Source organism: Osmia bicornis, chromosome 9 (assembly GCF_907164935.1).
Source record: "Osmia bicornis bicornis chromosome 9, iOsmBic2.1, whole genome shotgun sequence".
NCBI lineage: Eukaryota > Metazoa > Arthropoda > Insecta > Hymenoptera > Megachilidae > Osmia > Osmia bicornis.
Window position 1 is genome coordinate 5,213,681 of NC_060224.1, and position 12,245 is coordinate 5,225,925.

Consider the following 12,245-nt stretch of genomic DNA (forward strand, 5'->3'; position numbering starts at 1 on the left):
GGAATTGTAACAAGAGTAGGCGAAAGCTCGTTCAACGTTTTAATCCTATTAGCAGCGCTTCGTTTAGGCGGATACGCCGTAAATTAGGTACTTTGCCTCCTTTTTAAATAGAAACTGAGAAGCAAATTGCGCGTGTGGTCGTTGGTATTTGAATGACATTAAGGAAATTGGTGAAAATTGAAAAATGTATACGGAGAAAATGATATTTCCATATTGATGATACTTTACTAGGTTTTCTAGAATGTTAAGAAATAAATTATTATATTCTCAAATATTAATTCGGAGCGTGTTGTCAAAGAAATCTTGGGATAAAAGTTTTTATCCTTTATCAAAATAATTTTCTTTTCAATAACATTCCCCTCCACCTTGCTTAGTTCAATGTTCTGGAAATGAATGATAGTACCAGATTTCTTTGATCGTTCGTCTATCCACTTTGATTCATATCTTATACCCCTGAAGAAGAACCCTGAATTCTTGACTTCCCTTCAGCTTGATTAATTGTGGATATTCTTTCACGGGCGATAATAAAAGCATGCATCAAAATCAAATATTTCTAAGCTTGAAAGCAATTAGTTTATTTCTTACCTTAACGCGATGATTTCCACAGTGGTCATTGGACACCAACACATCTGTAAAAACATAATTTAATTCGTTAAGTAAAAATTAGAAAAGGAAAGAGAATGTTGAATTACTAATTTTAAGTAGAAAATTAGAATTAGAATCAGATCTAATTTTTATATCTAATCACTTTTTAATTTTTATATGCTAAACAAAAATTTTATTTTTAGAGTTGGAAGATCACTCGTTTTCTAATTTCCTATCAATCAAACTAAAAATACAGTCATGGACGAGGGTTTGTGTACACTAGAAGATGACTCGATATTGCTGGCCTAAAATTTCGCCACGTACACAGACCTCTCGATTGCAACTCTCCATATAAATTTACCATTGGCCATTTCACCAACGCATACACTTGACCATTTGAAAATTGTTTGAACAAAACCACCGCAAATTCGTGCGGTATTCGCGTGCTTTGATAACCGTACACCCGCAATATGGCGGTTACATTAACAATGCTGCTACTCTACCTGCCCAAACAATAAACATCTATGTATTCTTGATGACGTAGTGGACCACCAATCAATTAACGTTGTTTCATTTGAGAAAAAAAGATAACAATGTAGCTTGCCTTACCAAAACATAATTAACTCCATTTGCACGAAACGAAGTATAATGAGCATTCATACTGCAGATTAATTTCGGCATCAAGGAGCGTGTAATTAACAAAAATCAACAAACTGTAAAATATCCATTCAGATATGTTCCATACAAATCAACAGCTCTACACGTTTACACGTGGATGTACGGTTCAACGAAGAAGTTCATAATTCAATCGAAGATTAAATTAATTATTACCAATTAATAACAAAGCTCATAGAATTACGGTGGATCGATAATTGCGAATGAAAATTTCATTTATAGTCCCTAATTATCATATCAGTAATAAATTAATATTACTCCGGAACGATATAATATACGCGAAAACGTGAAATCGTTAATTAAAAGTCCTCGGTGCAATAATTAATTTCTCATGGAACAAACAATTACTTTGAATGACTAATTTTTGCAACCAGTTGAAAACAAAACTTCTCGTTTCTCGTTGCTTATATTCATTTATCAACGCATTATATTGTGTACGGCAAATATTGAAGTATCGAAACACGTTCTTTTTTACACGAGAAAATACGTTTTCTAGCATCGTAAACCGTTTCGATACTTCCGCTATTGGCACTTATCAGATAATGCGGCCTTTCCATTCTCTTCTATCCTGTTCCACGTTCTTCTACATAGTACATAATACCCTTCGCGAGGTATGTACACCGGCAAACTTGAAACGAGTTTCAGATTCTTTCGTACGTCGAACGTGTTGTCGGAACGTTTTGAAATTCCGCCACTCGAAACCCTCGCCACATGCTTTCTAATTTCCGATCGCTTCTTGCCCCAAAACTCTATGTATTTCAAAAGAGCAGCCACCTATAGGTATACCTTCACAATATGCGATCTAGACAGCGAACATAGCGCGAACTTCGGTATATCGAAACCTCTATCAAAAACTTTCAAGGGAAAAATCCTTTCTTCAAGAACGAACAAAACTAAATAATTAAAAAGTAAAAAAATAAAAATGCTAGGATATATCTAAATATTTTCAAAACTATATTAATTTATTTCTAATATCGTAAATAATTCATTTCATCGTGTGTCTGACTATATACGATTATTTCTACTGTGGCCATCAGAATTGGACATTACTTCAATTAATCTTCTGATACAAATTTCGACTAAAATGAAGAAACACATTATTTATTCGAATAATTAAAGCAATAAATAATTAAAAATTCAATTAGTTATTTGAAAATAACAAAAAAATTAAATTTCATTTAAAATAAAAGTGTCATTAAATTCAAAATAATTTCCTATTTTCAAATAATTTGGTTTAATTGAATTTTCTCGAAAAAAGTACCTTCATAAACAACAGCTAACTTAAATTGAAATTCTCAACTTCGTCATCAACCCAAATACAATTTCACTGACAGTAATTACCAGAGAGAAGGCAGCTGTAAATGCGCCTTTCAAATTTCCGTTCAACGTAGAATGGTAAAACGTTCATGGAACATCAACGTCTCTGCCCATCCGTGAGATAATTGAAGTCTAGACTGTCCGATTTACGAAAAAATATGAAGTCATTTTCCGAGCGTTAATTAAAAGCCATTGGCACGGCGCGAAATTTCGTTATACGGGGCGACGGAGCAAAACTTCCCCTCTATAAAAAGGACCGATGTTTCGTCCACGGACTTCGATATCGAGCGATATTGCGAATCGAGAATAGATTCGAACGACCGTGAATCAGACAGTATCCAACCCTTCCGAGTACAACGATGTAGACACTGTCGTCGATAAACACTACGTCGACAATTTTCTCGGTATATTTTGGCGAACGGAAGAGTCGAATATCGGTGGCACGAGGATACTTTATGAATAATATAACCATCGTGGTCTGAAAAAATGTATAGACATATTCCAGGAGTTGTGTCATGGAAGAGTGCTTCTAGACATCGTGTGCCAACTTCAATAAGCAAACGCTATTCATAAACTCAGCCAAAAATATTCGAACCGTTCACCTTTTCCTTTTAATTATAATCAAAAAAAGAGTATCCCTTGTTCCAGTTGCATAAACCATCCTGTATACCTCACTCTGCCCGGTGCGCATAACCGACCCATCCTTCCGACTATCTACTTATCTGCCTACCCACCGCGTATCTATGCAACTTACTCCACTTTCCATATTTCCAAAACTCTGAATCATTTATCCGTGCTCAGCCGTGCATGCTTAGCTACCGTTCGCTATGCTCCCGTCTGGTAGTGGTCCTCAGGGAGTCGGAGAGATGCAACAACTAGGTTCATGCGCGGATCGTACACATTCGTCTTGCAGCATAGGAGCACACTGCCTCCGAGACGTTGAACAACGAGCGTACAGAAAGGTCGAGCCACGTTTAGAATTAGCATTAAGCACCGCTAGTCGAGCATCCTGTTGTTTCGTCACGGACAGTTATATCGGTTCCTCCTCGTTAATTCCGTTCGAGGATAATGCTTGCACCATCTTCGAGCACACGACCCATCGCGGAGACGTACTTCGCGTTTTACGCTGAGTTTGCATGAAAATATCTGAAGCTGCGGCTTTCGAGCACACATTACCTTGGATAATCGTATTTTATATGATAATTGGAGGGGATTTTATTTTTCTTTTCTGTGCTGCGAGCAGCTTGATTGGGAATACAGAAGAGAGAATGACTGTTGTATTTTTATATCGAATTAATGGAAGCGTTTGCTGACAAATAAATAAATAATTTACAAGGACTTTTTGAAATAATAATATCCTGAAAGCACGGTAAGGTATTTTGTTACCAGCCTGAATTAAGAATGCACAAGGGAAGAGGGTGAAATGAAAGTTGGTGTTACAGGGATGGAGACAAAGAGCGGGCCGCAGATAAAAAGTCGTCGAGGGAATGAGAGAAATATGGTGGAATACTTTCGTCGTGAAATAAGTCTCGCCGGTGTGTAGAGAGACGATACCTGGCCGCCGTTCTGACGTTCTTCCACGAAGGGTTGCACCCCTGTTTTACCGTCTACAATACAGAAGAGGGCCCTATTGTGACCTAGAAGTCAGTATCTCGAAGACCTCTCTCAGCCGGCATCCGTCAGAGCGTATTACGACCCCCTTTGCACTACTTGCTTCCTGCGCCCCTTGTCTCCACCACGCCCCGTTCAGTACCACCCCCGTTCGAGCCGACCTCCGCAAGACAGCCATTGTGTTCCCTATTAATTACATTGCTTTACCATCCCAACCTCATGCCAGGACCTGCACCGGGTTAGGCTACGGTCTAAATACTGTGGACCGTGATGGTACAGTCTCGTCAGGATGCACGAAAACGTTCACAGATTGTCAGTCCAGGAAATTGGCTAATTCGTCAGCGACGAGTTTCGCCCATTAACTGATTCACCATCGTCTAATTGCATATTCGCTTAACGTGGCCAACTTATGTAAATACTCGGCTAGAAGGAACATAGAAATTTTCAGTGAGTTTCTTTTTTTCAAAATTTCAGTGTTATAGCAAACGGTAGAACCTTCTTCCATTACATCCCTATGTTCCCTAGGGAAGTCTACAATTCTCGACATTGTACCTATTTTTCAACGAAACGACCTGTGAACCGAACTCGTTAACATTTTCCGTCAACTGTATGGTTACATTGCGAACAAAATTTTCTACGTCCAGGCTGGAACAAGTTTAGCAAGTGAAACTAGTCGTGGAACGCGTTAGCCTCTTTCATCCGACAACAATAACGAAAAGCTCGTTGTTACAGAGGAGCGTGGAAGAAGGGTAGAAGAGGAAGAGGGATGGGGTGGAATGAGGGGGGTTGGTGGCGTAGCAAGCAACGTTCTCCAAGCGGGACCGTTGATGCTGATTCTCGCGTGTTTATCCAGCTCTCTAATTTATTCAATGTGTGCATTCACTTCGCATTGCCGCTCTGTACGCTCTCGCGAACGCAGTTAGGATTTAATAGCGCTCGTTTTACTGACAAACTCGTCCGTGTACAACGTTAGCACGGGCTTGCGTTCACGACTGTCGGGAAACTGGATTAACGCCAGAAGACGTGGAACCTGGACGATTCTGATAAACCTAAACAGAAAGGCACAATTGCTCGAACACAATTGAGAAAGAGACAACCGGCACGGGGAAACGTACAGCGTGGCAAAGAGATTGAAAAAGTAAGCGACAAAAGAATGATATGAGAAACACGGAAAGTTTAACGAGCGAGTTGATAATTGCAAGAGGAACAGAGAGAGATACAGTTCTGGATAAAAGTTTAAGACGATTATACCACTTTCAAATGCGGTGATGAAAACCTGACGGTGTGGACATTAATTTTATTAAGTGGTCCACAATTAATTTAAAGAATTAGTGGTATAATCTAGTATAAAAATAAATAAAAAATAAAAAATATTACTGTTGCACCATGGCCACCATAACTTAATTAAATGTGACGGTAATTATGAAAGTAGTCTAAGATTCTAAAAAAATTGAGCTTTTCACTTATTATGTATTACATCCACTGATTTTATTATATCATGGTACAAGTTTGAATTGTCTTTACTGCTCTAACTGAGATTTATTTGGATACAGCTAAACCCGGGCACCTCAGATTTAACATATGAATGAAAAATATATTTTCAAGCACGATTTATCCGAACGATATTTATTTTCAATCGAGGCTGCAAGTACGCGGCACCGTATTCGATATTCGGACTGTCGTAACCGATTTACGTTCCGCACGAGTTTTATGGAAGACGCGTGGCATGCAAAAGGTGAAAAAGAGATCGCGAAGAAAACGAGCCTCAGATTGAAATAGAAAGGAAAGAACGGGGGAGGAACGTAGACGGCAGAGGAGTACGAGAAAAGCGTCGACGATGCTGTACGCCAAGGGAAGGCGCAACCCGGGCCACATGTTGCTCTCTTTTAAGCGCCATCCTTAATATCGACAAACGGATACGGCTGCCGATCTACCGGCTGCAACGTGCATGCACGTATGTCGCGAATTCGATAGCTCGCATCCAGTCGATGCTAGCGAAACATTGTTACACTGTCTGCTTTGAATTCAGATAACGTATCTCGCGCCTTCGATATCTTTCTCATTCACTCCAACTTTCATTCTTCGTCTCGTTCGCCATCTCCCTCAACGTATCTCCCCTTTTGTACCTGTACCCAGCCCCTCTATCAACCGCTTTTCACACCTACCACTATCTCCCTCCAATTTTCCATCCCTTCCTCTCGCTCGTTTACCCGCTCGCTCGACGTATAATGAACCGAGACAACGTGTCAGATATGAGAACGTTCCCAACGATCACCACGACCAAGTCATCTTTCCGTATTGAAATTCGATATCAGACCTTCTGGCACTTGTTTTGCACGTTTACGCATAATTCGATCAAATAAATTACGCAAAAGGATCGAAAATTTATTTGCCCCTTTCGTATAAACGTTACCGTGTACGTTAGTCGACGACTAATTAAAATTGACTTCAGAACTTAATTAGGTCAAAATTACTTTGGGAGTATCAAAGTCTTTAGAGATGGGTATTCTCTACGATGGAACTTTGAGTATATGATCACAAGTTAATGGATCGGTATTACCGGAAATGTGACATCGTAGGTAAATTTTACGACCGTGAGATCGTTAAACATGAGAAGGAGATAATACAAAAATTCGATTTGCACATAGGAGTTTAATCAACGACTGGGGGCTATTAAAACTATCTTAGTTTCCATCAAGGAAATGTGTCAAGTTCTTAAGAGTTTTCGAGCAGAAGGGAGAGTGTATCAAGCTAGAGCGAAAGGGTAGGTGGTGATTCAGACCGGTGACGTAAAACTAGAGTGACGCAAGGGAGGTTTTTGGGTTACCAAGGACATTCCTACGGCAAAAGGTGTCTACATTGCACGAGTTTCGTCTAAACTTCTACACCGTAAGTCAACTTTAAAATTTTATCATTTATAGGGGCCGTCTCTGTAATCTTGCCGAGAAATTCTGTAATATTCAGGATCTTCTTCTCGTGAATGTGATGAATAATAATGTAAAATTTTTTGCATGCATTAGGTTATACATGAAATATATTAAATAAATTTTTTAATTATTTTTTAAATATGTTTGGAAATAAAAATGGTACCTTTGAGAAGAGATTCTTCATTGTTGGTGATAATTTCAGCTGTTAAACCCATCTGAAACAAAAGAAAATCAAAATGTTAGAATAATAAATAAAATTTGTTAAAAATTTCCAACGAATTTAGTGTTAAAAAATACAGATTAATATTACAAAGAAATCTTTTCCATTCACTACCAAAATTGTCTACTTTCTACCATCGTTCTCTAAATTGTGCTTCATAAATACAGAACAAATGTGACTTCGCAACTTTGTTTGGGACACACGCTCGACATCACTGACCCGGAAATCGCCGAAGATCGAACGTGCCGTCCATTTTAATCGACAACATTAAGTGCAAACGATTATGTTGCGACAGAAAGCAGTTCTGAAACGCGATCATTATCCAACGTAGAGTGATATCGGTTTTAATGCGAGTGGAGCATTAGCATTAATTTGAGTTAACGTTTATTTATAATGGGTTAATGTTAATTTACGAAGTAGCCAGCATCGGGTGGGCCTGGCCCCACCAACCAACATCCACCCCGGTCCCGCCCGTCCTGCCGACTAAAAGCATTGTTTCGAGCCGTGGTTTTGTGCTCAATTTGCATTTCCCTGCTAATACATTACGGTTTATAGCCGGCCGGCAGTCGCTTTCGTGGTAAACTGCATAAAATACGAGAACTCGCTTCACGTCCCGCGGTGTTAGGGCGGTGCCCTAACCGCGAACGTGTTGCTTGCGGGAAAAACGCAGATTTTCCTCTTTTACCAACGTTTCAAGGGGTGCTGAGGGTGGTAAGAGCGAGCATCATCCTCGTGAACACACTCGATATTTTATTTATTTGTACAGATATTTAACGAAGCAAACCCTTTAAATGGTGCAAAAATCACCTGTGAAAAAACACGTCCACTGTGGACGGATTCGTGTCGGCTGTAATTTTGATAATTAGTATTATTAATTTTAACAATATGACATGGATCCGTGTCACAGCTGGTGCACATACGCGATTTCCACAGTGAACATGTAAACCGACAAGCCCTTCAATTTGAAAATTCTGACTTTAATGAAAATTTTGTAAAGTTATGAAAATCATCCCTTAAAGTATCCTGAATTTTTCTAAGGTTGGATATATTAAGATCGATCATAATCATGATTATTAATCACCACTGATTACTCGGCTATAACTCCTAAATATACAGTACACATTGATCTTTTGTATAATTTATCAGATTCAGTGTTATGAATTTAAAATACCATTAATCATCGTTGAATTCAATTAACCGTACGTTTTACAACGACGAAAGTTAATACAGGTTTTACGACGTAAGTGTACAGGCTGAAAATGGACGTGAATTTATCAATGACGGGGGTCTTTGTAATCAATGTTTGTGGTAACTGATTTTTTATGGTAATTGGAAGTAATTCAACTTCGCAAGAAGTAATTTATTAGTCTGACAACTGTACGCTGCGCATGGTACAGTGTGTATAGTCTGCTCTGGGAACGATAATGCCTGGTTAAAATTATCGACATCGGTATCCGGTATAAAAATTTGTAATCCCTGCTAAAATGGTTTAAACCTCGAGTGAGGTGAAACTGGGTCAATTATATCTCGGTGTTACGAAATGTTACAACGATTGCTTTTATTAAAATTAGGTAGTTAAATTTTTAAACCACAGGAAAAATAATACAAAGAAGAAATATCAAATACTTTCAGTACACTAAATAATTGACATTACAATTTTAGTATTCATTTTTTCAGGATATGATCTATGTATATTCAGTATCGTATCGTTAATAAATTATATTTGTACTTACGCGAATGCACTGAAACGGTTAATACATCATCCGCGACTGTGTTTGATAAAATCGACTTCAGAAAGGAAGTCACCCCAACCACATTTATCTCCACTTGAGAAAAGAATGAACGCTTGTCCTACGGGTGAGCACTTTGCTCCACGATGCCTCCTACGGACCTCTTGAACTCATCGCACATCAATATTGTCTCGTTCGAGTGGCGAACGACGACCGATTCGTTTGTCCGATAGTAGACTCGTGTAGAAACATTTGTAACTGACTGGTTAACGTTTATTTTACCGAGAATCAAAATACGCCAACCAATATCGGAGATTGCATCGAAGGGGTTAATGAGACTGTAGCGATGGAACAGGTTCATCGAAACTTACAACATCGTATCGATCACATTAGGAAGCGGAACGATTCATCACGTAGACGTAACGCCATCTTGGAGCCAATATTCTTGCGTATAAATCACGCGTCAGCCATTGCGGAGACAAAGACGAATATCAATCCGATCGACAGATGTGTCTCTGGATTATTCGACGTTCCAGGGAAATCTGTATTTCCCATGTTAATTCTTCTCTTATTAATTTATTCGCTTTGCATTTCTCAAAACATTTTATTTTGGATGGCGGACCATGGAGAGAGCGTTAATTTCAATTAAATCCCGTGTTTCATTCTTGTATATATTTTTTAGGTTTGTGTCTCAATTAATCGAAAATCTGCTGTACAAGGATTAAACTCTTATCTGAAATAGAATTATTACTTTCTTCTCGTAACAATTGAAGTTTCTCGCAAGAAATAGATTATAAGACAATCTTCCCATCGTAAACCCTCATTTTACTCTACAATATATGTCGTGAGAGATTTCTGCAAGCCAGCAGGGATTTTCAGTCGTCAGAAAATTTCTGATTATTACTTCGTGTCAGCAGGTACGGACACTTTGGACGTGCTTCGTAGGCTAACTTTTAAAGCAAGGATTTCCGGCTTTCGTCCGTCCCGGTGAAATAAGTTCGCGAATGAAGCTGGAACGATTAACAAGAGGGTCGATAAAAAAGAGAAGAAGAAGAAAAAAAGAAAGAACTAGAAGAAACTTTTTCCTCGTGGAGACGTATCGCCAGTTAGTAGACGTCGTAACACCTTGAAGAGGAGGATTTTTGGAGCGGAAAAATATCTTCGAAGAGAAAAGTATTATATCTCGTGGCTGGTCCCGCCATCCCCGAGACCTCTCACCAATTTCACCTCCATTTTCTCAAGTTGCTGCTTCTCCTTTCGGCCAAAGTCGTGCCCGTCAACCAGACCAGAGAGCCATTATCGGCCAGTGTCAATATCTTGTTACCGGCGTACACCGTCGCGACGGCAGCCATCTCCTGTTTACTCTCCTGTGGCCAGCCCATTCTACTCAGTTGCTCCACAGACCCTACCCTTCCCTCAGTTTCCGTCCATTATCAACGTCCACCAGATACCCTAAACGCGTGGAAAATTTCCCGACCAATTCTACTTCGGCAATTTTCAAGCAACTGTATCGCGAAAGTGAAATTCGAAAGTTAAGAAAAACACAATGATATCGGGCGTATGAATTTTGATAAAAATTTTCAGGCACAAGGTATAAGAAACACAGGCTCGTTTATCGAAGAGGATCTCTAGTGACTTTAATGGCACCGAAGAAACGTGCAAGAAGTTTCGGGAGGACAAACATTATGATTAACGAGACTTTATTCTGCTGGTAATTTCTCTTCGGTTTCAAGATCATCGGTACCTTTTATTTTAGTAAGACCATCTAATGGACGAGGTAAATTGTTCGTGAACAAGTTCGTGTCCCTTTCTTTGTTCAGTGATAAATGTTGGGTTTTAAATTCATACGGTTGGAGATAATTGTGACTTTTCATTTTACATCTTACGTTACTTAGAATGTTCATTAATTTTCATTATTAGATTGCACGAAATTTGTATTAATTAAAATCTCTGGTACTGTATCGAAGGGTGATAATTACCCGTTTGTGAAATAAATAAAATTACATCCGCGTTATCGTTTTCTGATTCACAAATCGTCTGGAATGAAGAAAACAATTTTTCCCCCCATCCGATTTCGTGTTCGTTGGCTCAGCGAACCACGGAATCAGACGGGAAGAAACAGAGGAAACTATTGCGTGAGGATGCGATGCGTATATAGACGATCGATAGCCGTAGAAATGCCTGCAGGATCTGTCACGCACAAAAATATTACATCATATATCTGAGGCTAGACAGGCTCCAGGGTTGTTTACGACTCACGGGATCGTTTCCAGAAGACTCGTGCGATATACGTAACCCCCGACGGGCTCAACGGGTGACGGAGAAGTACGAAAGAGCGATCTCGAAAGTCCTCGACCGCCGCGCCGATTTATTTCCTTCGTGAATCTTGGACGGTCGTTTTCACTTTATTACACGGGTATCGCGCACCGTCGCCGATGTCCAATAGACGAGGCTCTATAAATTTTTATGCCAGTAATCAGAAACGGTGTTAGACGACCGCTTGATATCGCGCACGTGTATAATATGGACACGATAAGGTCGTCGGTACATATGTACCTTCGTGACTCATCTTCCTATCTTTCACTCCAGCCGATTGCTTGATACACGATAGATTCCAGAATTCGAAAATAAAATTGCGATTCGAAAATCAAATTTTATCAAATCGTTCAGGGATTAATATTTAAATAAAATAATAAGAAATAATAAGCTTTCCTCTCCACGAGGGATCGAGTCTCGGTCGTTTAAGCGTTTTGCTTTATTATCGTCGGGGAAACGAGATTACTAAGGTCGAATGGTGTAGAAAACTGATCGTAAAATGCAATTCCTCCAGACATCCCTTACGAGTTACTAGGATACGTATACGTCGCCGCATAGACAGTTAAGCGACATTCATATGTAACTTGAATCCTCTTTACGCCTTTGCAAACTGGTCGTACGCGCTGCTTTTACCTTCCTTTCTCTCCTCGTATTTTTCAATTGCCCTGCTAACGAGACAGTCCGGACGATAGCGCCGGTTTCAATAGCGTGACACAACAACCCGCACCGTACATACCCATCTGGTCTACAGTACCTCCCTCCGGTTCCGCCTATACTTGTGTTTGATTAAACCCTTCGACTGGCGACCTGTACATATACCGATATACGCGTATAAAGCTTTCGTTCAATTACCTCTAACGTTGA

At 39.5% G+C, this 12,245-nt stretch overlaps 1 protein-coding gene across 2 annotated transcripts in view; it reads right to left on the minus strand.

Moving 5' to 3' along the window:
- LOC114883112 overlaps positions 1 to 12,245 on the minus strand; it is a 231,755-nt gene that overhangs the window by 131,292 nt on the left and 88,218 nt on the right. For both annotated transcript variants that reach the window (XM_029200550.2, XM_029200551.2), the window contains 2 exons: positions 7,279 to 7,330; positions 586 to 629 (listed from right to left, as the gene is read on the minus strand). In XM_029200550.2, the coding sequence (XP_029056383.2) occupies positions 586 to 629; positions 7,279 to 7,330 (96 nt within the window). The remainder of the gene's footprint in view (positions 1 to 585; positions 630 to 7,278; positions 7,331 to 12,245) is intronic.